The 26,419-nt window shown below is 44.4% G+C and overlaps 1 protein-coding gene across 1 annotated transcript in view; it reads left to right on the plus strand.

The window, feature by feature from the left end:
- The window catches only part of LOC129862095 (hepatocyte growth factor receptor-like), a 113,208-nt gene that overhangs the window by 38,890 nt on the left and 47,899 nt on the right, over positions 1–26,419 (plus strand). The window contains exons 3-10 of the mRNA XM_055933443.1: positions 6,999–7,190; positions 11,414–11,575; positions 12,086–12,262; positions 15,730–15,890; positions 16,638–16,743; positions 21,380–21,516; positions 21,726–21,890; positions 22,519–22,621. Coding sequence (XP_055789418.1) covers positions 6,999–7,190; positions 11,414–11,575; positions 12,086–12,262; positions 15,730–15,890; positions 16,638–16,743; positions 21,380–21,516; positions 21,726–21,890; positions 22,519–22,621 — 1,203 coding nt within the window. The remainder of the gene's footprint in view (positions 1–6,998; positions 7,191–11,413; positions 11,576–12,085; positions 12,263–15,729; positions 15,891–16,637; positions 16,744–21,379; positions 21,517–21,725; positions 21,891–22,518; positions 22,622–26,419) is intronic.

Here is a 26,419-nt window from a genome sequence, read left to right on the forward strand (position 1 = left end):
CCTTTTTTTCAGTGGGTTTGTGAGGAGCCTCTGTCCAATGGGTTTGTGAGGAGCCTCTAGTTCAGTGGGTTGTGAGGAGCCTCTAGTTCAGTGGTTTTGTGAGGAGCCTCTGGTCCAGTGGGTTTGTGAGGAGCCTCTGTCCAGTGGGTTTGTGAGGATCCTCTAGTCCAGTGGGTTTGTGAGGAGCCTCTGTCCAGTGGGTTTGTAGGAGCCTCTAGTTCAGTAGGTTTGTGAGGAGCCTTTTTTTCATTGGGTTTGTGAGGAGCCTCTAGTTCAGTGGGTTATTGAGGAGCCTCTGTCCAGTAGGTTTGTGAGGAGCCTCTAGTTCAGTGGGTTGTGAGGAGCCTCTAGTTCAGTGGGTTTGTGAGGAGCCTCTAGTCCAGTGGGTTTGTGATAAGCCTCTGTCCAGTGGGTTTGTAAGGAGCCTCTAGTTCAGTGGGTTTGTGAGGATCCTCTAGTCCAGTGGGTTTGTGAGGAGCCTTTTTTTCAGTGGGTTTGTGAGGAGCCTCTGTCCAATGGGTTTGTGAGGAGCCTCAAGTTCAGTGGGTTTGTGAGGAGCCTCTAGTTCAGTGGGTTTGTGAGGAGGCTCTGTCCAGTGTGTCTGCTGTAACGCTGTAAGTGGGGCCTGGCCCTGAGGGTCAGAGTGAGAGTTTAATAGGACATTAGGCCTCTCTATCAGATCCTCTTACACACCCCTCTTGACTCTGGCAGGCCTCATACACACCCACACACACACACACACACACACACACACACACACACACACACACACACACACACACACACACACACACACACACACACACACACACACACACACACACACACACACACACACACACACTCCCAGGGTCTGTCAGGCTCTGCAGAGCAGCTCAATACGACACAGAGCTGTTGTAACCGTGAGGAACCTCTGTTCAGTGGGTTTGTGAGGAGCCTCTAGTTCAGTTTGTTTGTGAGGAGCCTCTAGTTCAGTGGGTTTGTGAGGAGCTCTAGTTCAGTGGGTTTGTGAGGAGCCTCTTTCCAGTGGGTTTGTGAGGAGCTCTAGTTCAGTAGATTTGTGAGGAGCCTCTAGTTCAGTGGGTTTGTGAGGAACCTCTGTCCAGTGGGTTTGTGAGGAGCTTCTAGTTCAGTGGGTTTGTGAGGAGCCTCTAGTTCAGTGGGTTTGTGAGGAACCTCTGTCCAGTGGGTTTGTGAGGAGCTTCTAGTTCAGTGGGTTTGTGAGGAGCCTCTGTCCAGTGGGTTTGTGAGGAGCTTCTGTACAGTGGGTTTGTGAGGAGCCTCTTGTTCAGTGGGTTTGTGAGTAGCCTCTATTTCAGGTGGTTTGGGAGGAGTCTTTAGTTCAGTGGGTTTGTGAGGAGGCTCTGTCCAGTGGGTTTGTGAGGAGGCTCTATTTCAGTGGGTTTTTGAGGGGCCTCTAGTTCAGTGGGTTTACGAGGAGCCTCTTTCCAGTGGGTTTCTGAGGAGCCTCTGTCCATCGGGTTTGTGAGGAGGCTCTGTCCAGTGGGTTTGTGAGGAGCCTCTAGTTCAGTGTGTTTGTGAGGAGCCTCTGTCCAGTGGGTTTGTGAGGAGGCTCTATTTCAGTGGGTTTTTGAGGGGCCTCTAGTTCAGTGGGTTTGTGAGGAGCCTCTAGTTCAGTGGGTTTGTGAGGATCCTCTGTCCAGTGGGTTTGTGAGGAGCCTCTGTCCAGTGGGTTTGTGGGTGGCCTCTAGTTCAGTGGGTTTGTGAGGAGCCTTTTTTTCAGTGGGTTTGTGAGGAGCCTCTGTCCAATGGGTTTGTGAGGAGCCTCTAGTCCAGTGGTTTTGTGAGGATCCTCTAGTCCAGTGGGTTTGTGAGGAGCCTCGGTCCAGTGGGTTTGTGGGGGGCCTCTAGTTCAGTGGGTTTGTGAGGAGCCTTTTTTTCAGTGGGTTTGTGAGGAGCCTCTGTCCAATGGGTTTGTGAGGAGCCTCTAGTTCAGTGGGTTGTGAGGAGCCTCTAGTTCAGTGGTTTTGTGAGGAGCCTCTGGTCCAGTGGGTTTGTGAGGAGCCTCTGTCCAGTGGGTTTGTGAGGATCCTCTAGTCCAGTGGGTTTGTGAGGAGCCTCTGTCCAGTGGGTTTGTAGGAGCCTCTAGTTCAGTAGGTTTGTGAGGAGCCTTTTTTTCATTGGGTTTGTGAGGAGCCTCTAGTTCAGTGGGTTATTGAGGAGCCTCTGTCCAGTAGGTTTGTGAGGAGCCTCTAGTTCAGTGGGTTGTGAGGAGCCTCTAGTTCAGTGGGTTTGTGAGGAGCCTCTAGTCCAGTGGGTTTGTGATAAGCCTCTGTCCAGTGGGTTTGTAAGGAGCCTCTAGTTCAGTGGGTTTGTGAGGATCCTCTAGTCCAGTGGGTTTGTGAGGAGCCTTTTTTTCAGTGGGTTTGTGAGGAGCCTCTGTCCAATGGGTTTGTGAGGAGCCTCAAGTTCAGTGGGTTTGTGAGGAGCCTCTAGTTCAGTGGGTTTGTGAGGAGGCTCTGTCCAGTGTGTCTGCTGTAACGCTGTAAGTGGGGCCTGGCCCTGAGGGTCAGAGTGAGAGTTTAATAGGACATTAGGCCTCTCTATCAGATCCTCTTACACACCCCTCTTGACTCTGGCAGGCCTCATACACACCCACACACACACACACACACACACACACACACACACACACACACACACACACACACACACACACACACACACACACACACACACACACACACACACACACACACACACACACACACTCCCAGGGTCTGTCAGGCTCTGCAGAGCAGCTCAATACGACACAGAGCTGTTGTAACCGTAGTAACCCTATCGCCTGGCCGTTGTGTTGCAGACAATGGGTGGTGGTTAAGTGTGGGGCAAAAGGTGTCTCACGTATCCCTCATATATCTCCCCTTCTCCTGTTTTACTGAACAAAAACACCGTCATAAAACTTGGGAATGGATGTCGGAGAGCAGAAAGCAGTTTGAAAGTTTGCCTTGAAATGTAACCTACGACTTGGAATCAGATAGAGAAAGAAAGACAGAAAGAGAAAGACAGCAGGAAACCAAAACATAGGTGTTACCTCACTGAGGAAATCGATTGCCATGACAACAAGGTGACTATAGTCTTCAAGGCGATTGGCTGGCTCCGTGTCAAAGCAAAGCCCTAGGTCTCTTGGATAATAGCAACGGGCTTCAAACACACCCTCGTCAAAACACCCTTGCGCTGTCCAACCTCACCAGTATTTAGTTCTCTTGATCCTCAGCGTCACCTTCACAGAGTTCCATGGAATGTTCCAGAACCCTGGCTCTTTCTTCTTCTATCCCTGCTATTGGTCAGAGTGGCTTTTACAAACACTCCATAGGACCCTGTTTGTTTGCTATCAAAATAATTGTCCCTGGACTTGTTTTTGGAGCGGTTATGTGGTAATCTCCATGGTGTCCTGGCTCGATGACGTCTCAATCTCGGGGACTAGTAAGAGAGAGAGAGGGCCCAGACTTTGGACCGGTTCCCTTGTACTCTCATGTGGTCTCCTTGCGTAAGGCCAGTATCTAGACGTGCGGACAGCGGGAGTTATGATGGATCAATGTTGCTGCCCTAGGATTTCTGTGCAGAAGTATGTACACACACACACACGTCATCTGTCCCACACACACACTCTATATCACCCACCTGACCTTTTTTCACTCTAAGTATTCAGTCCTCTCTCTCCCTATTCAGACGTCAGTCCTGATCTATCTGTCCTGGATCAGATCAGATATTATTTCTCCTCTTATGAATGATGAGGTTGTTATAGAATGAATCAACTCCAGCCTGACAGCTCAGCACCGCTGACTCTCTGCAGTACAGCTGTGGCTTTTGGCACTACGTACATCCAGATATTTTGAGGCTTGTTGGTTTTTATCCATGGATTTCTTTTTGCAGTTATGTCTCTATCTAGTCTACACTTGCTATAGCCTTGGCTCGAGTTATAGCCTATCCAACCTGGTTTGGCTTCTGATAGTTACAGTGTACTACTACAGTTTATACTACTACTACTACAGTTTATACTACTTCTACAGTTTATACTTCTACTACTACAGTTTATACTTCTACTACTACAGTTTATACTACTTCTACAGTTTATACTACTTCTACAGTTTATACTACTATAGTTTATACTACTACAGTTTATACTACTACTACAGTTTATACTACTACTACTACTGCCGTTTATACTACTACTACAGTTTATACTTCTACTACAGTTTATACTACTATAGTTTATACTTCTACTACAGTTTATACTACTACTACTACTACAGTTTATACTACTACTACAGTTTATACTTCTACTACAGTTTATACTTCTACTACAGTTTATACAACTACAGTTTATACTACTACTACTACAGTTTATACTACTACTACAGTTTATACTACTACTACAGTTTATACTTCTACTACAGTTTATACTTCTACTACAGTTTATACTTCTACAACAGTTTATACCACTACAGTTTATACGTCTACTACAGTTTATACTACTACAGTTTATACTTCTACAGTTTATACTACTACTACAGTTTATACTTCTACAGTTTATACTACTACTACAGGTTATACTACTACAGTTTATACTACTACAGTTTATACTTCTACAGTTTATATTTCTACTACAGTTTATACTACTACAGTTTATACTTCTACAGTTTATACTACTACTACAGTTTATACTAATACAACAGTTTATACGTCTACTACAGTTTATACTTCTACAGTTTATACTACTACTACAGTTTATACTACTACAGTTTATACTAATACAACAGTTTATATGTCTACTACAGTTTATACTTCTACAGTTTATACTTCTACTACTACAGTTTATACTTCTACTACTACAGTTTATACTACTTCTACAGTTTATACTACTTCTACAGTTTATACTACTATAGTTTATACTACTACAGTTTATACTACTACTACAGTTTATACTACTACTACTACTGCCGTTTATACTACTACTACAGTTTATACTTCTACTACAGTTTATACTACTACAGTTTATACTTCTACTACAGTTTATACTACTACTACTACTACTACAGTTTATACTACTACTACAGTTTATACTTCTACTACAGTTTATACTTCTACTACAGTTTATACAACTACAGTTTATACTACTACTACTACAGTTTATACTACTACTACAGTTTATACTACTACTACAGTTTATACTTCTACTACAGTTTATACTTCTACTACAGTTTATACTTCTACAACAGTTTATACCACTACAGTTTATACGTCTACTACAGTTTATACTACTACAGTTTATACTTCTACAGTTTATACTACTACTACAGTTTATACTTCTACAGTTTATACTACTACTACAGGTTATACTACTACAGTTTATACTACTACAGTTTATACTTCTACAGTTTATATTTCTACTACAGTTTATACTACTACAGTTTATACTTCTACAGTTTATACTACTACTACAGTTTATACTAATACAACAGTTTATACGTCTACTACAGTTTATACTTCTACAGTTTATACTACTACTACAGTTTATACTACTACAGTTTATACTAATACAACAGTTTATATGTCTACTACAGTTTATACTTCTACAGTTTATACTACTACTACAGTTTATACTACTACAGTTTATACTACTACTACAGTTTATACTACTATAGTTTATACTAATACAACAGTTTATACGTCTACTACAATTTATACTACTACAGTTTGTTTGACTAACAGCCAGGACTCTCTTTTCACCTTGGAGCTGAGCTAGCCTGTAATGGTCTACTCTACTTTGTAATGGCTGCTGAAGAAAAGCTGCTTTCTTGATTTACTACTTTCCAATTGTTCTCCTCAGATTCTAAGCTCTCCTTTGAGATTTGCCTGAGAAATGTTAGTGACATAGTCTTTACAGCAGCACTTGATGTAGAGAGAGTGTCTCTTTTGGTGGTTCTGGTTAGTTAATTAGCTGTACATCCCAGATACACAGCTGCCATCAGTCAGTGTGGTTGGGTTGGAGCAACAAACTGTAGAGTGATCTGATGGGTTTTAAGAGAATTTGAAAGACCTTATCCCCTGGACCTACATCATTGTATGAACTACTCCCTCTCCCTCTCTCTCTTTACTCAGCTCTCTGTAGTCTGTACCCAGCACCTTAATCTCTGTAGCTGGCCCTGCCTGTTTAGTCACGGCCCCCCACGTGCCAGCCTCGGGTTTTGTTCATTATTGATGGCCGACTGGGGGGGCCGGGGTGTGTAATGGTAGGGGCCTTGAGAGCTTGACCAGCCGGGGCCTGGGGAACGTTGTCAGCTTCAATGGCTGGTGACCTCTGATGATTCTTCAGAGGGTCAGAATAATGGTTTAATGATAATGACTTAGGTAACTTCTAGAGGTAGTTGGTGTTCAAAGTGGGATTTTTAGAGAGAGTGGTCAAGTGACAACATGCATAGGGCTGCCTGTGCCAAACAGTGTGCAGTTGAACAAACCCACGTAAAGTTTGTGAAAAATAGGTCTGTGTGAAGAAGTCTTGTATGTCTGTTGGGTGAGATAGAGAGAGGGAGACAAAGAGGGAGAGAGAAAGAGAAAAGGAGAGAGAGAACAGTGCAAGTGTGTAACGTCATGGCAGCCGCACCAGCACGCATTTCGTTGTGTTTCCCATGAGTTCCTGCCATGCGTGATGATCTCCTAAACACACACACTGTGCCAGCCACAGTGGGTCACAACTGAGCTCTCACTTACAAGCAGGGTCTGATGAAAGAGCAGATGAGGGGGCATAGCAAGCCCAGCTCTGCCCCTCTCTCCATCCCTCTTCCTCTCCCTTCCCGGTTACCCACATCTGGCAGGGGCAGGAGGGCATGTACTGTAGCTCATAGGATAATGGCTGTTTTATCCGTTGAGACGTTAAAAACAGTGTGGATGTATATGACGTCTTTCATGCAACATTAATGTGATACATGTGGTGTATCTTCTGCTGTATGTTACCTGTCTTCCTCTCCACCCAGAGTTCCTCAGATGACTCGTTTGGCTGTGGGAAGCACGGGGAGGGATACCGTCTGGAAGTGACCACCCCAATGACCAGACTGGACTACTTCAGCGGTCAGTTCAGCAAAGTCCTGCTCACCTCCATTGCCGTGGCAACCGCCCAGGAACAGACCGTGGCCAGCCTGGGCACCACAGATGGACGCCTCATACAGGTCGGGGACACCAAGGGTGATACTGTAATACTTTAAGAAAATAAGCTTTATAATGCATTTATAGGCATGAATGACCCCTTAAAACGCCCTTATGAAGGGTTGTGTATTTTATCTGGGCCCTGGAGACACTGGGGGCCTGGAGAAGGGGTCGACTATTACTGGGTGATATTCATTTGTTCAAAATGGTTTGGGCTGAAGATGCATGAACAGCAAGGTATTGAGCGTTTAACCTGGTTACCTAACTTAACAACCGTATCCACCGCTGTGGCCCTTACTCCTGAGTGTACACTGAAGCCCTACAGAAACCTGCACAACATAATCTCCGCTGCCTGTCAGTGCGGTTGCCAGGCTGCACTGTTTCCCTTTCTCATTGTGCATGTAAATGGGGCAGGATGTTGGTACGTGACCAGTAAAACCAGCCATTTTGGGGACACAGCATGCTGAGACACAGCTGGCAACCAGTACAGAGGCAAGTTGGAGGGGGGGCTTCCTTCCTGTTTGCTCAACACATGACCCCCAACCTTGCCTCTCCATGCTTCCACAAACCCTGCTGCTGCATTCCACCGAGTTCTACCATCTGAGCAAACACAACATGGCTGGTTTTGACTATCAATGACATGTACAGCCAACGTGGATTTCACTTTCCCATGTCGTGTGTGTTTGTGTCTGTCTGTCAGTAGACCTGCAGACCTGCTCCTCTCTCAGCAGCTGTCTCTCTGTCTCCTATAGACGGGATGAACTCAGTGTTTCAGTGTATCCTAGTCCCAGATCAACCAACATCCACCCTGTTTACATGCACAATGCATTGGCCGTGACAATGACCATAGAAGTTGGCAACACAGCCCGAAAATATCTGGGATCAGGCTAAGTTCAGTCAGGTCAGATAGAAGTGGAACACCAAGGGCCTCCCGAGTAGCGCAGCGGTCTAAGGCACTACAGCCCAGGGTTCGATTCCAGGTTGCGTCACAGCCGGCAGTGACCGGGAGACCCATGAGGCGGCGCACAATTGGCAAAGCGTTGTCTGGGTTAGGGGATGGTTTGGCCGGCCAGGATTTCCTTGTCTCATCATGCTCTAGTGACTCCTTGTGGTGGGCCGGGCCACCTGCAAGCTGACTTTGGTCGTCAGTTGGATGGTGTTTCCTCCAACACATTGGTGCGGCTGGCTTCCGGGTTAAGCGTGCAGTGTGTCAAGAATTTGTGCGGCTTGGCAAGGTCGTGTTTCAGAGGACGCATGGCTCTCGACCTTCACCTTTCCCGAGTCCGTAGGGGACTACCAATTGGATACCACGAAATTGGGGGGTAAAGTACAAATAAGAAGTGGAACACCACTGATAAGAGCTTTTGGAGTGTTCTGTCTTGCATGTTCCTTTAAATGAACCCTTCTGGTCTCTAAAACTCCCCCTGATGGTGTTTTATAAATACGGTCCGAAAAACGGTGTTCGAAAAAGTTATGGAAGAACGACGAAAACGGGGGAAAAGGTGGCGACAGCTGCGCGGGAAGCAGGGTTATGAGCCGAACGGCCCGTTAATGGTGAGCGCCGAGCATCGATGACACGTTCTCTCTCTCTCTTTCTGCAGAGTGCCCGCAGCTGTTGGCATGTTTTTTTCTCTCTTTTTTGTTGTTGGTGAAATTTCTAACCTCATTGTCTCAGGACATGGCTCTGGGAAGGAGAGAGCGGGAGAACAGCTGTCCTGGGAGAGGGGTGCAGAGGGCCTCATGGAGGAAGAGAGAGAGAGAGAGAGATGGAGGAAGAGAGAGAGGCAGGGAGGAAGAGAGAAAGAGGAGGCATGGAGAAGTGAATGGAGGGAAGGAGAGATAAAGGGGGAAAGATGGAGAAAAACGCAAAGGGGAAAAATAGGGAGGAATAGAGGTTGAAAGATTGCTTCTAGCTTATTAGAATCCTAGGAAAGACTTGTCAACTGCCTTTCTTTCTGTTTACCCTTTGTTCCCAGAGAAAAATGCTCTTAGCACCGAGGGAGAGAGAGAAAAAGAGAGGGAAGGTGACAGAGAGAAAGAGAGAGGGAAGGTGACAGAGAGAAAGAGAGAGGGAAGGTGACAGAGAGAAAGAGAGAGGGAAGGTGACAGAGAGAAAGAGAGAGGGAAGGTGACAGAGAGAAAGAGAGAGTGCACTGTAGTCTGTCCCCGAGGTCTCTCATTCTGGCTCAGGAAGTCTGTGGTTCAGTATCACTGTGGGAATAACACAGTGGTTGTGTTTATAGGCTTACTTCCTCTGGCTAATACAATAAGCTGTAATTCACACCACTATCATCTCTGGAGAGAGAGAGACTAGGACTGTTATATGGGGGACGTCCCCAGTGGAAAGCAACACATACACATTATCCCCACTGTTACAGGCCACTGAGGACAGAGTTGCCCCTTCAGAAAAATAGCGGTCCCTGAGACCGGAGACGTGTCATTCATTGACTGGCTCAAGTCCCTCACAAAGATATGACATTTGTTCAACTTTATTTAAACAGTGCCTAAACACTGCAGGAAGCTTACCTGCACTCAAGCAAGCAACACTTTGTAGTCACACACCTGGCTAAGGGCCAGTCAATAAAGAGAAAGGGGGGATAGATGGAGAGGGGAGTGATAAAGTAGATGATGTAACCAGAGCATTCCTTAGTCAACCAGGACATAACCACACTCCATTACAGCCCACTGTTACTGTTATGTTTCACCCCAACCCAACTGGTTCTGAGCTCCAAGCCTGTAATTGCAGCCTAATTACACATGATGAATGTTACTCCAGGTGTACACTACACTGTATCTGTGTGTAGGAGTGTGTGTGTATGCATCTATGTGTGCCTGCCTGCCTGCCTGGCTGCCTGTGTGCCTGCCTGCCTGTCTGCCTGCGTGTGTGCCTGCCTGCCTGGCTGCCTGCGTGTGTGCCTGCCTGCCTGGCGGCCTGCGTGTGTGCCTGCCTGCCTGCCTGGCTGCCTGCGTGTGTGCCTGCCTGCCTGGCTGCCTGTGTGCCTGCCTGCCTGGCTGCCTGCGTGTGTGCCTGCCTGCCTGCCTGCCTGCCTGCGTGTGTGCCTGCCTGCCTGTCTGCCTGCGTGTGTGCCTGCCTGCCTGTCTGCCTGCGTGTGTGCCTGCCTGCCTGCCTGTCTGCCTGCGTGTGTGCCTGCCTGCCTGCCTACCTGCGTGTGTGCCTGCCTGCCTGCCTGACTGTGTGTGTAGATTAGTAAGACGTCTGAAACACCTCCTGACATGTCCAGGTATACAGTGCTCTTGTGCTGTTCTCTCTGCCTGCAGGCGATGTCTTTTGTCCCTCTGTCTCTCTGTAGCTCCCTCCACCTCCACCTCCACCCAATCTGTCATCTCACCCTCATTACAGCAGCATTAGTTATTACCCTGCACACAGTAGCAGGAGTGGCCCAATGGGCCCATACAATGCCAATGGAAAAAAACTCCCAAAAGCTCTCATTTTCAGCTGTGCCCAATAGAGGCGTTACTTTACATGTGAAGTCAAATGTAATTCAGTGTTACTGTGTTATTAGCTCCTTCTCTGTAACGACAAGATACCCGGGTCAACACCACAATATACCCTGGTCAACACCACAATATACCCTGGTCAACACCACAATATACCCTGGTCAACACCACAATATACCCTGGTCAAACCACAATATATCCTGGTCAACACCACAATATATCCTGGTCAACACCACAATATACCCTGGTCAACACCACAATATACCCTGGTCAACACCACAATATACCCTGGTCAACACCACAATATACCCTGGTCAACACCACAAAATACCCCGATCAACACCACAATTAACCCCGGTCAACACCATAAGATACTCTGGTCAACACCACAAGTTACCCTGGTCAACATCACAAGATACCCTGGTCAACACCACAAGATTCCATGACGTTACCCCATTCTGTCCCCGTTCTATTCTATTGCAACCTTCAATCTTGTACAGCATATATTAGAAGAAACAACAGCAGATTTGCTCAGCACTAAAGAGTCCTATCAAATCCTCATGCCCAGTTCACGTTGACTGAAAACACCAGCAACCACAACAAAAAAACAGTGAATTCAAATACCATGCCAAGTACAGTACCCCACAGTGCATTTCTACGTCATTACATTGACCTATTATTAATAACGTGAGGTACGTGTGGCATCTCCGGTAGACAGGGCTGTTTTTCACATTAGGTGGTGTAACTTTGTGTTTTACTGACCTGGCCTGGCCTCTGTCTTCCCCAGGTGGTTGTTTCCCGTTCCAAACGCAGCACGCCCCACGTGGACTTCCGCCTGGACCCCTCACGCTGTGTTTCCCCCGAGGTGGCACTCCTGTTCCCACAGGGCCACACTGGCTCTCCACAGCGCAGCCAGGATGGCTCCCTATTGTTGGTGACAGGAAATAAGGTGAATAGAGAGCAGACTCTCTCACACACACACACACACACACATGCATGTACATACTCTATGGAGACACACACACTAACACTAAGAGACGTAGTGTATAATGACACACTCAAAGACACACACACACTGTATTATAATCAGAACTCAGGCATTCTTCACATTACTGGTATGATGGAAACAACAGCCGCCTGGCACTGAGACACAGTGTTCAACATGGACCAGAGCCAACAGATGATTGGAAACAATGTCCTGAGAGCTTGACGTCAATGTCCTACAAATGCCCAGCCAACAGTTCAAAGTGAATGTTTTCCCGTATGCCTATTGATCAGAGAGGAAAAACCCACCATGTATGACAGAGGTACATCACAGTATGTGGTTTATTTAGCAAATACTTTTATCCAAAGTGACTTACAGTTAGTTATGTGATCAATGCTGGAATCAAACTTGAATCAAACCTGTTTAGCGGTGTGTTGTGTCTGTATTCTGATTGGTTGTCCTGTGTGCCCCCAGATCACCAAGGTGCCTCTGATTGGTCCTGGCTGTGAGCAGCAGTGGACGTGTAGTTCCTGCCTGCTGGCGCCGGGGTTTATGGGATGTGGCTGGTGTGAAGGCCGTTGCACCAGGTTGGCCCAGTGTCACCCAACCTCCCTCTGGACCCAGGACTCCTGCCCTCCCATCATCACCATGGTAACTAGCCAGTTCAAGTTCAAAAAGCTTTATTGTCCATAAACACAACATTTCCTAATGGTATTACCCCACACCTTGATGTCCTACCTTCTGACCAAAACACTTGGACTGCTGTTGTTCTGGTCTTTATTGTGACAGTCCATACTGTGAGAACACTGGAATTGTTGTTGTTTTGGTCTTTATTGTGACAGTCTATACTGTGAGAACACTGGAATTGTTGTTGTTTTGGTCTTCATTGTGACAGTCTATACTGTGAGAACACTGGAACTGTTGTTGTTTTGGTCTTTATTGTGACAGTCTATACTGTGAGAACACTGGAACTGTTGTTGTTTTGGTCTTTATTGTGACAGTCTATACTGTGAGAACACTGGAATTGTTGTTGTTTTGGTCTTCATTGTGACAGTCTATACTGTGAGAACACTGGAACTGTTGTTTTGGTCTTCATTGTGACAGTCTATACTGTGAGAACACTGGAATTGTTGTTGTTTTGGTCTTCATTGTGACAGTCTATACTGTGAGAACACTGGAACTGTTGTTCTGGTCTTTATTGTGACAGTCCATACTGTGAGAACACTGGAATTGTTGTTGTTTTGGTCTTCATTGTGACAGTCCATACTGTGAGAACACTGGAACTGTTGTTTTGGTCTTTATTGTGACAGTCCATACTGTGAGAACACTGGAACTGTTGTTCTGGTCTTTATTGTGACAGTCCATACTGTGAGAAGACTGGAATTGTTGTTGTTTGTTCTTTATTGTGACAGTCCATACTGTGAGAACACTGGAACTGTTGTTGTTTTGGCCTTTATTGTGACAGTCCATACTGTGAGAACACTGGAATTGTTGTTGTTTTGGTCTTTATTGTGACAGTCCATACTGTGAGAACACTGGAATTGTTGTTGTTTTGGTCTTTGTTGTGACAGTCTATACTGTGAGAACACTAGAATTGTTGTTGTTTTGGTCTTTATTGTGACAGTCCATACTGTGAGAAGACTAGAATTGTTGTTGTTTTGGTCTTTATTGTGACAGTCCATACTGTGAGAAGACTAGAATTGTTGTTGTTTGTTCTTTATTGTGACAGTCCATACTGTGAGAACACTGGAACTGTTGTTTTGGTCTTTATTGTGACAGTCCATACTGTGAGAACACTGGAACTGTTGTTTTGGTCTTTATTGTGACAGTCTATACTGTGAGAACACTGGAACTGTTGTTTTGGTCTTTATTGTGACAGTCTATACTGTGAGAAGACTGGAATTGTTGTTGTTTGTTCTTTATTGTGACAGTCCATACTGTGAGAACACTGGAATTGTTGTTGTTTTGGTCTTTATTGTGACAGTCCATACTGTGAGAACACTGGAACTGTTGTTTTGGTCTTTGTTGTGACAGTCTATACTGTGAGAAGACTGGAATTGTTGTTGTTTGTTCTTTATTGTGACAGTCCATACTGTGAGAACACTGGAATTGTTGTTATGGTCTTTATTGTGACGGTCCATACTGTGAGAACACTGGAATTGTTGTTGTTTTGGTCTTTATTGTGACAGTCCATACTGTGAGAAGACTGGAATTGTTGTTGTTTTGGTCTTTATTGTGACAGTCCATACTGTGAGAAGACTGGAATTGTTGTTGTTTGTTCTTTATTGTGACAGTCCATACTGTGAGAACACTGGAACTGTTGTTTTGGTCTTTATTGTGACAGTCCATTCCGTGAGAACACAGGAACTGTTGTTTTGGTCTTCATTGTGACAGTCTATACTGTGAGAACACTGGAATTGTTGTTGTTTTGGTCTTTATTGTGACAGTCTATACTGTGAGAACACAGGAACTGTTGTTTTGGTCTTCATTGTGACAGTCCATACTGTGAGAACACTGGAATTGTTGTTGTTTTGGTCTTCATTGTGACAGTCTATACTGTGAGAACACTGGAACTGTTGTTGTTTTGGTCTTTATTGTGACAGTCCATACTGTGAGAACACTGGAATTGTTGTTGTTTTGGTCTTTATTGTGACAGTCCATACTGTGAGAACACTGGAATTGTTGTTGTTTTGGTCTTTGTTGTGACAGTCTATACTGTGAGAACACTAGAATTGTTGTTGTTTTGGTCTTTATTATGACAGTCCATACTGTGAGAAGACTAGAATTGTTGTTGTTTTGGTCTTTATTGTGACAGTCCATACTGTGAGAAGACTAGAATTGTTGTTGTTTGTTCTTTATTGTGACAGTCCATACTGTGAGAACACTGGAACTGTTGTTTTGGTCTTTATTGTGACAGTCCATACTGTGAGAACACTGGAACTGTTGTTTTGGTCTTTATTGTGACAGTCTATACTGTGAGAACACTGGAACTGTTGTTTTGGTCTTTATTGTGACAGTCTATACTGTGAGAAGACTGGAATTGTTGTTGTTTGTTCTTTATTGTGACAGTCCATACTGTGAGAACACTGGAATTGTTGTTGTTTTGGTCTTTATTGTGACAGTCCATACTGTGAGAACACTGGAACTGTTGTTTTGGTCTTTGTTGTGACAGTCTATACTGTGAGAAGACTGGAATTGTTGTTGTTTGTTCTTTATTGTGACAGTCCATACTGTGAGAACACTGGAATTGTTGTTATGGTCTTTATTGTGACGGTCCATACTGTGAGAACACTGGAATTGTTGTTGTTTTGGTCTTTATTGTGACAGTCCATACTGTGAGAAGACTGGAATTGTTGTTGTTTTGGTCTTTATTGTGACAGTCCATACTGTGAGAAGACTGGAATTGTTGTTGTTTGTTCTTTATTGTGACAGTCCATACTGTGAGAACACTGGAACTGTTGTTTTGGTCTTTATTGTGACAGTCCATTCCGTGAGAACACAGGAACTGTTGTTTTGGTCTTCATTGTGACAGTCTATACTGTGAGAACACTGGAATTGTTGTTGTTTTGGTCTTTATTGTGACAGTCTATACTGTGAGAACACAGGAACTGTTGTTTTGGTCTTCATTGTGACAGTCCATACTGTGAGAACACTGGAATTGTTGTTGTTTTGGTCTTCATTGTGACAGTCTATACTGTGAGAACACTGGAATTGTTGTTGTTTTGGTCTTTATTGTGACAGTCCATACTGTGACAGTGTCTACATGGACAAAGACAAGCAGACAGTGACTAGTGTCATCTGAGGATATGTCTTATTGAATGTGTCATATACCCTTTTGACAAGTACAAAGCTCCCACCAGTAACCTGGGTACATGGCAAAGACTCAGCAGGATTTGGCTGTGAAAAAGCCAGTCATGCTTTTACTGGAGAGTTTGTAAGAGACTCCTTCCTCTATTGTTGTTTGAAGGATAGTTTGAAGTTTGTTTGCCTGGTTGCCTGTCTTTTCTAGTGTCAGTTTTTTACACTTGTTTTTTAATACCAGCACCTGGATCTAGACAGGGTTTTCTCTTTCTGTGTTGTTTGAAGGTTGTTTGAGGGTTGTTGTTCTTTTTGGGTAGATCTCCCCAGCCAATGGCCCCCTGGGAGGAGACACCAAGGTGACGGTGTGTGGGAGGAACTTTGGCTTCAACAAGACAGAGAGGTTTGACCATACACTCATCAGCCTGAACCTGGCCGGAGCACCATGTAAACTTCTGAAACGAGAGAGCAACAGTTACAGGTGAGAGAGGACGCACAGGGAGGATTTGTGTGTGTGCACATGCATGAGTGTGTGTGTGTGTGTGTGTGTGTGTGTGTGTGTGTGTGTGTGTGTGTGTGTGTGTGTGTGTGTGTGTGTGTGTGTGTGTGTGTGTGTGTGTGTGTGTGTGTGTGTGTGTGTGTGTGTGTGTGTGTGTGTGTGTGTGTGTGTGTGTGTGTGCGCGCGCGTGCGTGCATGGATGGATGGGAGTACTGTATGTTCATGTGTTAGGATAAGGGTTAGAGGGTTAAACAGTTGAATGAAGAATGTTAAGGAAAGGGCGAGATGGAATGGGAACTCCAAGCGCCAAGGCGTTCCAGCATTCCTGACTCGCATTCTGCTCATGACTTCAATAAGTGTTACATTAGTGGGAGAATGGCTGCGTACAGAATTTCACTCTTCCTAGTCCAAGAGGCCATTCCAGATAGCAGCGTTTAACTCAAAGACCCTTGTGCCCCAAACACCCCCCATGTCATAGTCAACTCGTTGTATAGAAGATTGAAAAACACCCCCCTGAAAGATGGCTTCATTGTGTTTTACTGCTGCGTAGTAGCGATATCGTCAAATTAGGTTAAACTCTTGCTTACTCCAGCTAGAGTGAGCATACAAGTTTTGTTTTTAGCCTTCTTGGTCCTCTTTTGTGGGATAAATAATTTTTTGTTGAATTGTGTGTGTTTGTGTGTGTACACGTCTCTCTGTGTGTGCGTGTGTGTTTGTGTGTGTGTGTAGGTTAGTGTGTGCTCCAGTGTCTCCTGTGAACTCGTCTCAGGCTAGCAATGTGGTGAAGGTTCACAGTGGAAAGGAGCTGGCCCAACAACAGGGCTTCACCTTCGTGGTAAGCACTAAATACTGTCTCCACTCACAATCACAATATGAACTCAGTGACAGTAGTCTTAACCCTGGTCCTGGAGAGCTACAATGTGTGCAGGCTTTGATTCTCCTTCTGTATCTCTCCAACCTCAGTTGGTGAACAATATCATAGACACTGTAGGTACAGTATGTCAGATGGTTGGACAGATTGATGTACAGTAGGCTTTTCCTGCAGTCAAATTACCAAATTGCCATTTGCTGCAATTTATTATTATTATAATATATTTGTTAAACTTTTACACACGTTTTTCCCCCCAACTTTGTGGTATCCAATTGGTAGTGACAGTCTTGTCTCATCGCTGCAACTCCCGTACGGACACAAAAGAGGAGAAGGTTGAGAGCCATGCATCCTCCGAAACACAACCCAACCAAGCCGCACTGCTTCTTGACACGAAGCAAGCCACACCAATGTGATGGAGGAAACACCGTACACCTGGCGACCGTGTCAGCGTGCACTGCGCCCGGCCCACCACAGGAGTCGCTAGAGAGCGATGGGATAAGGACATCCCTGCCGGCCAAATCCTCCCCCAACCCAGACAACGCTGGGCCAATTGTGTCTGGACTCGAACCAATTGTGTCTGGACTCGAACCAAGATCTCTAGTGGCACAGCTAGCAAATGTGATGCAGTGCCTTAGACCACTGCACCACTCAGGAGAACCCCCCTTTGCTGCTATAACAGTCTCCACGCTTCTGGGAAGACTTTCCACTAGATGTTGGAACATTGCTGAGGGGATTTACTTCCATTCAGCCACAAGAGCATTAGTGAGTTCGGGCACTGATGTTGAGCGATTAGGCCTGGCTCGATGTCGGCGTTCCAATTCATCCCAAAGGGGTTGAGGTCAGGACTCTGTGCAGGCCAGTCACTGATCTCGACAAAACATTTCAATATGGACCTAGCTTTGTGCACGGGGGCATTGTCATGCTGAAACAGCAAAGGGCCTTCCCCAAACTGTTGCCACACAGTTGGAAGCACAGCATCGTCTAGAATGTCATTGTACTCTGTAGCGTTAAGATTTCCCTTCACTGGAACTAAGGGGCCTAGCCCGAACCATGAAAAACAGCCCCAGACCATTATTCCTCCTCCATCAAACTTGGTGTTCTCCTGGCATCCGCCAAACCCAGATTTGCCCGTCGGACTGCCAGATGGTGAAACCTGATCACGCCAGAGAACATGTTTGGCGGCGAGCTTTATAACACTCCAGCTGACGCTTGGCATTGCGCATAGGGCTTGGCAGTATACGGTATTTTACGATATACCGGAATTGATGCACGGACCGGTTTGGGTTTTTACTTTACCTTTTATAACGGTATTTGAATGTTTGGTTTGTTAAATGGGATACGCTGTGTGTAACGTCCATTTTTGTAGTTTACTTCGCTACTTGAGTCAGCTCTCCCCCGCTCTCTCTCCATGCCGCTTTCCACACATACCTAGCCCCGCACCCTGTCACTCAATTTGTTGTTCGTCGACCAGGAAACACTTGTGTTCAGTCTGCATGGTCAATGCAGCACATGCAACAATGTTGATGACAACGATGCTGTTTTCACTTTGCTTCTTAATATAAATCCACAAGCATTCTATGATTACACAATTAGTTTATGTTTATTACATCTGCAAACAGCTATTTTGTATTTTCTTAGCAAGTTGGGCCTAAATCTTGTTCGCCGCTAACGCTAATTTCTAATACTGATTGCTAATAGCTAATGCTAATCACTAGCTAGCTAATAAATGTACTGAGTCAGAGGAAACATAATTAGCTATACAGCCTGATAATACCAGTGATGGTGTAGACCTAAATCAGCATGTTGTTTGTGCCACAGTAACGTTTAAATTAATGAGGAATACACAAAGCAAGAATTAAGTAGCTAAGAGAAAACATTAAATGAAGCCAAAGGTTAGAGGGTCACCTAGGAAACACTTATCAACACTTTGGTTCCTACCCTGTCATAATAACTTCTCTCTGGCATTTTCATTCGTTGTCATGTCAAACAATACTGTATTCAAAGTGCCCACTATTAAATTCTAACTATAGAATTAGAATAATCATTATATTTCCATGATTCCAACAGTTCACCCAAATGTTTTGCTCTAAATCGCTAGGCCAAATCGCGATTGCAATATTTGATAAAAAATAAGTCCTAGATTGTTTGCCCATATCGTGCAGCTCTACGTGGCAGTGTTGAAATTATCTCCAATGAGTGCAGGAAATGTAGAAATGATTTTGGGTTGAAGTTGAATTGAACAGTATACAGCCAGATTGGAGAAAGACCCATTGAAATTACTTGGAATGTATGTGTAGCCACCTTAGGGTCACGTACTTTTATTATTCAAAAACATAAAATACTGTCATACCATCCATTTTTTTTTAAATAGCGTGATACGATATTTTTCCCATATCGCCCAGCCCTAATTGCACGTGGTGATCTTAGGCTTGTGTGCGGCTGCTCGTCCATGGAAACCCATTTCATAAAGCTCCTGACAAACAGTTATTGTGCTGACATTGCTTCCAGAGGCAGTTTGGAACTTGGTAGTGAGTGTTGCAACTGAGGACAGACAATTTTTACACGCTACACGATTCAGCACTCGGCTGTCCTGTGAGCTTGTGTGGCCTACCACGTCGCGGCTGAGCCGTTGTTGCTCCTAGACGTTTCCACTTCACAATAACAGCACTTACAGTTGACCGGGCAGACGGAGCCACATTGAAAGTCACTGAACCCTTGAGTAAGGCCATTCTACTGCCAATGTTTGTTTATGGAGATTGCATGGCTGTGTGCTCGATGTTATACACCTGTCAGCAACGGGTGTGGCTGAAATAGCCCTATTGTATATAAAGTATAATATTGGGACACAAACTCAAAATTGAATACATTTCAACTCTATATCTGACATGGTACAGGTGTATTCTTATTTTTAAGCCCATAACCATGTGTGTGAGGTGTATATTTTTGTTTCAAAGTAGATTTATTTAAGACTACCAAGTATCACTGTGTGACCCTGATTCAGCCCACTGCAGTAAAAGGTTATTAACCTCTCTGGGATATGTGGGACGCTAACATCCCACTTGGCCAAAAGCCAGTAAAAATGCAGAGCGCCAAATTCAAATAAATTACTATAAAAATCCAACTTTCATGAAATCACACATGAAAGACACCAAATTAAAGCTACACTTGTTGTGAATCCAGCCAACATGTCTGATTTCAAAAAGGATTTACGGCGAAAGCACACCAAACGATTATGTTAGGTCAGTACATAGCCACAGAAAAACACAGCCAGTTTTCCAGCCAAAGAGAGGAGTAACAAAAAGCAGAAATAGAGATCAAATGAATCACTAACCTTTGATGATCTTCATCAGATGACATTCATAGGACTTCATGTTACACAATACATGTATGTTTTGTTCGGTAAAGTTCATATTTATATCCAAAAATCTGAGTTTTGGCGGGACGTTACTGTCTCACTTGGCCAAAAGCCAGAGAAAATGCAGAGTGCCATATTCAAATAAATTACTATAAAAATCTAACTTTCATTAAATCACACATGAAAGATACCAAATTAAAGCTACACTGGTTGCGAATCCAGCCAACATGTCAGAATTCAAATAGGCTTTTCGGCGAAATCAAACGATGCTATTATCTGAGTTAGCACCATTGTAAACAAAGAGAGATACACATATTTCAACCCTGCAGGCGCGACACAAAACACAGAAATAAAACTATAATTCATGCCTTACCTTTGACGAGCTTCTGTTGTTGGCACTCCAATATGTCCCATAAACATCACAAATGGTCCTTTTGTTCGATTAATTCCGTCGATATATATCCAAAATGTCCATTTATTTGGCGCGTTTTGATCCAGAAAAACACCGGTTCCAACTCGTGAAACATGACTACAAAATATCTCAAAAGTTACCTGTAAACTTTGCCAAAACATTTCAAACTACTTTTGTAATACAACTTTAGGTATTTTTTTATGTAAATAATCGATAAAATTTAAGACAGGATGATCTGTGTTCAATACAGGATTAAAACAATCTGTAGCTAGCTTTCTGGTCACGCGTCTCTATCTAACAGTACACCTCAAGTGACCCTGATTCAAAATGGCAGTACTTCTTCATTACACAAAGGACAAACCCTCAACTAATTTATAAAGACTGTTGACATCCAGTGGAAGCGGTAGGAACTGCAAGAAGGTCAATTAGAAATCTGTATTCCCAATGAAAATTCATTGAAAAGAGAAAGAAATCTGAATGGTTTGTCCTCAGGGTTTCGCCTGCTAAGTAAGTTCTGTTATACTCACAGACATGATTCAAACAGTTTTAGAAACTTCAGAGTGTTTTCTATCCAAATCTACTAACAATATGCATATCTTATCTTCTGGGGATGAGAAGCTGGCAGTTGATTTTGGGTATGCTTTTCATCCAAACATGACAATGCTCCCCCCTATCCTAGAGAAGTTTTAACTGACTGATTTGCAAACAAACTGTAGTTGTGGTTGTTGTTGTGGTTGTAGTTGTGGTTGTTGTTGTAGTTGTGGTTGTTGTTGTGGTTGTTGTTGTGGTTGTTGGGTTTGAAGTAATTCATCTACCTTCCTCTCTCCCTCTAGAACCCAGTGATCAGAGAGATCTTCCCTGTGTTTGGTCCTAAGTTAGGAGGAACCATGCTCACCATCAGAGGCTCTTTCTTAGACAGCGGAAACACCAGACAGGTCACTGTGGGAAACGCCACCTGTGAAATCCTCAGGTGAGGCCCTAATGTTTTTGCTTCGAGTAAAAATGCTAGTGTGTATATGTACAATATACTGTACACTGGGTTTAATAGGTCTGGGTTTTGAGGTTTACAACATTAGCGTCGAGTCTAGAGCTGATGTGGACATTATCTATATGTGATGAATTGTGCTGATGTGTGTGTGTTCTCCAATATGCTGATGTTTATTCTGTCTCTTTCTCCAGAGTATCAGGTACTATGCTGATGTGCAGGACCCCTCCCCAGTCGGCCCCATCCCGCCAAGCGGTGTATATGAGGGTGGACTCTGTGGTCCGGGAGGCTCCTGTACTCTTCACCTACAACGAAGACCCTCTCATCTCCTCCATCCATCCCACACGATCCTTTATCAGGTCTGTTCCCCTATCCAATACTACCCCAATACTAACCTTAACGCTCTCATCCCCTCCATCCAGCCCAAACAATCCTAAATCAGGTACTTTTTATGAGTCAGTCAGCCAGTCCGTCAGCCAGTCAGTCAGTCAGTTAGTTAGTCTGTAAATGGTGATGAATTCTAACTTCCACACCACATGAGGAAGGCAGGGAAAGAGATTAACCGTTATTATCCATAGGAAGAGGTTCCATACTGTATAGGATACAGGTGTCAGAGAAGAAATGATGGAGAGCAGGGGGGAGATTATGAAAACAGACAAGTAACAGCAGAAATAACAGGAAGCAGTGTGTGGAGTGTATAAAGGAGAAGAGAAAGTGAGAAAGATATTCACAGAGGATAAGTGGGCGAAGAGGGACACATTAGCACTAGGCTTTATGACTGGAAGTAGCATGAGGGAGGTGATGACATGGGGCGCTAGTGGCGGATAACGTTTATGGCCAGGACAGCCGGTTTCCCCGTTAAAATCACAATGCATCTTTATGCATTGCTCTTACAGGCAGCTAGTGTCTAATAACCAACAGCCGTTTTACCCCATAGAGATCCCATTGTATCATTATTCATGGCTACTATCTCTGTGTCCCCAAAAGTGGAGGCAGCACGGTGGTGGCCCAGGGCTTCTACCTTCACTCTACTCTCCAGCCTCAGATGGTGCTCATCCCCACAGCCCAGGAAGGCAAGGTCTTCACTGTGGTGAGTGTCTTATTTAACCTTTATTGAACTAGGATTGAGGTTTAGCAAGACCTCTCCCGTTGAGTGTCTGTCTGTCTGTCGGTCGAGACAACCAACTGGAGATCTGCCTGCCTGTGCAAAAACCAAATACCTCCAGGCCCCGTCACACACACTATGTGGCTGGTATTGTCATTAAGGCCCCTGAAAAGAGGAGAAAGTAAGTTCAATAATAGGGGGAACAGAGAAAGATAGATTTGTATAACTTGAGGGGAAAGGAAATGGAAAACCCACGCTTCAAATGTGATGGAGTCATCACTTCTGAGTCACACAGTAATGTTACAGTAGCTAACCTGAAGTATAATCTGTCTTCAATCTGGGTGATTCTCTGATGGCACCTTAACCTTTCACGGGTCTCTACCCCGGGTCCGGGAGCACCCCCCCCCCCCCCCCCACACACACTGAGTAGCATCGCTAGCATAGCGTCAAAATTAAATAGTAGCATCTAAATATCATTAAATCACAAGTCCAAGACACCTAATGAAAGATACAGATCTTGTGAATAAAGCCACCATTTCAGATTTTTAAAATGTTTTACAGGGAAGACAAAATATGTAAATCTATTAGCTAACCACGTTAGCAAAAGACACAATTTTTCTTTGTCCACCATTTTTTCTCAACACCAGTAGCTATCACCAATTCGGCCAAATAAAGATATTGATAGCCACTAACCAAGAAAAAACCTCATCGGATGACAGTCTGATAACATATTTATGATATAGGATAGGTTTTGTTAGAAAAATGTGCATATTTCAGGTATAAATCATATTTTACAATTGCACCCACCATCACAACTCGACTAGAAAAAATACAGACTTTGAGCTGTTCTTCCATCAGAATCTTGGGCAATGAATCCTTTCTTGGGTCTAATTGTCTTTTGGTCGAAAGCTGTCCTCTTGCCATGTGGAAATGCCCACTAACGTTCGGCATGAACTGGAAACGTGCCCAGCGGTTCAAAGTGTCTCAGAAAGAAATGCCTCAAAATCGCACTAAACGGATATAAATTGCTATAAAACGGTTCAAATTAACTACCTTATGATGTTGTTAACACCTATATCGAGTAAAAACATGACCGGAGAAATATTACTGGCTAAACAAAAGGTTGGAAGGAGGCGAGTCCGACGTCCTTCGTGCGTCAGGCGCAGGCAGCCAAAGGAAGTTACTTCCGGTATTTGGTGATTTATAGAGGCACTGATTGCGCAATCGACTCCATTCAAAGCGTCATCACGTACTGACATCCAGGGGAAGACGTAAGAAGTGTCTGTTTCTCCATAGCATTTACAGGGACCTTTAAACTGACTCCAGATCAGGGGCCAAGATGTCTGAAATCTGACTCCCTATCATGGAAAGTGCTGTAGAAGGAGTTCTGTTTCACTCAGAGACAAAATTCCAACGGCTATAGAAACTAGAGAGTGTTTTCTATCCAATAATAATAATAATATGCATATTGTACGAGCAAGAATTGAGTACTAGGCAGTTTAATCTGTAGAGCAAATTATGCTAATGCGAAACAGCACCCCCTATATTCGCAAGAAGTTAATAGGCCCCGGTCAAAAGTAGTGCACTACGTAGGGAATAGGGCTCAATAGGGCCCTGGTTAAAAGTAGTGCACTACGGAGGGAATAGGGTTCAATAGGGCCCTTGTTAAAAGTAGTGCACTACGTAGGGAATAGGGTTCAATAGGACCCTGATTAAAAGTAGTGCACTACGTAGGGAATAGGGTTCAATAGGGCCCTGGTTAAAAGTAGTGCACTACGTTGGGAATAGTTTGGCATTTGAGACACAGACATGGTTTATTATCTTGCTTCAATCTCTTCAATCTGGGTTGATTCTCCTTATTCTAGGAAAGCTATGGTACGTACACGTGTATTTGGGTGATGTCACGGTTGCCGTGGTTACCATGGCACTAAATAACGCCTGACCTGACTCTAAGTTCGTTCCACTTTTATAAGGAACCCTGATAACTATCTGGAAGCTCAGGTTTCATTGCAGTTGCTTTTTAAATGTTAGCCCCTGCTTTGACAAAAGAGAAGAAAGATTAAGGACTGGTACACCTTAGTGTTGGGGGTTGGTAATGTGTTGGGGGTGGGGTCGGAGTTGGACCACATTGTAAAGTGTTATTCAATGAACCACAACAAATACTCATTTACACACAAGTGGCCTCTATCTGATGTTGGGTGGCTTGTTTTTGGGAAGAGGGGAGGGGAACAGGACAGGTAGTGCTTTGTTATCTTGCAACGTGAGGCACATCCCCCGTAAGGCGTCAGTTCGGACAGTTCGTTCATACAGTATATTATGACCACGTTTTGTAACGACTTCGGCTGTTTGGGCACACTACACTACACTACATTTTTTCTCAAGGCAAGTCGAAGTCAGTAGCCGAAGTCTCCGCCCCATCGTCAGTGATGAAGTGTATACTGGCTACGGCATCTCAAAATGGACAAACAGTACTATTGCTGTTTTTTTATCATTTTTCAAGCGAAGATCTTTTAGAGGAGTATGGGAGCACACTCGTTCACCCGAACTGAATCATGCTGACGCCTTTAGGAGACAGTTACACACACCCTGTTCTAGCACTGTATCTCCAATCTCAGCCAAACAACAAAATCCCTTACCTCCAACTACCCTGAGCTGTATCAGCTACAACCAACCCCCACTCCTGATACACACACGCGCGCACACACACACACACACACACACACACACACACACACACGCACACACGCACGCACGCACGCACGCACGCACGCACGCACGCACACACACACACACACACACACACACACACAACAGCTCGCCTTTCAGTTTCCCTTTCACTGACCCCCTCCTGGTGTGGCCTGTGATTAGGTTAGAAAGTGCTCTATACGGCCCCAGGGAGGGACGGAATCAGCACTGAGAGACAACAGGAGAGAAGGGATGAGAGGGGGATGAGGGATGAGGAAGGGAGGGGGGTGATATTCCTGTTAAGTTTATGATTTGAAAGTTGAATCCATGAAGATTTGGAATGTATAATGATTAGAATGTCAGCCCATGTTCCAAATAGACTTGAATAAAAATGTGATGTGTTGTCGCTTGCTATAGACCTTCTGCCCCCAGCTGTGCCCTGGACAACATATGTGAATTGATTGCCCCCCATCTATCTTCAGAGCTCGTGCTGTTAGGTGACCTAAACCGGGACACGCTTAACACCCCGGCCATCCTACAATCTAAGCTTGATGCCCTCAATCTCACACAAATTATCAATGAACCTACCAGGTACAACCTCAAATCCGTAAACACGGGCACCCTCATAGATATCATCCTAACCAACCTGCCCTCCAAATACACCTCTGCTGTCTTCAACCGGGATCTCAGCGATCACTGCCTCATTGTCTGCGTCCGTAATAGGACTGCGGTCAAACGACCACCCCTCATCACTGTCAAACGCTCCCTAAAACACTTCGTTGAGCAGGCCTTCCTAATCGACCTGGCCGGGGTATCCTGGAAGGATACTGACCTCATGCTGTCAGTAGAGGATGCCTGGTTATTCTTTAAAAGTGCTTTCCTCACCATCTTAAATAAGCATGCCCCATTCAAATAATTTACAACCAGGAACAGATATTGCCTTTGGTTCACTCCAGACCTGACTTCCCTTGAACAGCATAAAAACATCCTGTGGCGTATTGCATTAGCATCAAATAGCCCCCGCGATATGCAACTTTTCAGGGAAGTTAGGAACCAATATACACAGGCAGTTAGGAAAGCAAATGCTAGCTTTTTCAA

This window comes from Salvelinus fontinalis, chromosome 9 (assembly GCF_029448725.1).
Source record: "Salvelinus fontinalis isolate EN_2023a chromosome 9, ASM2944872v1, whole genome shotgun sequence".
NCBI lineage: Eukaryota > Metazoa > Chordata > Actinopteri > Salmoniformes > Salmonidae > Salvelinus > Salvelinus fontinalis.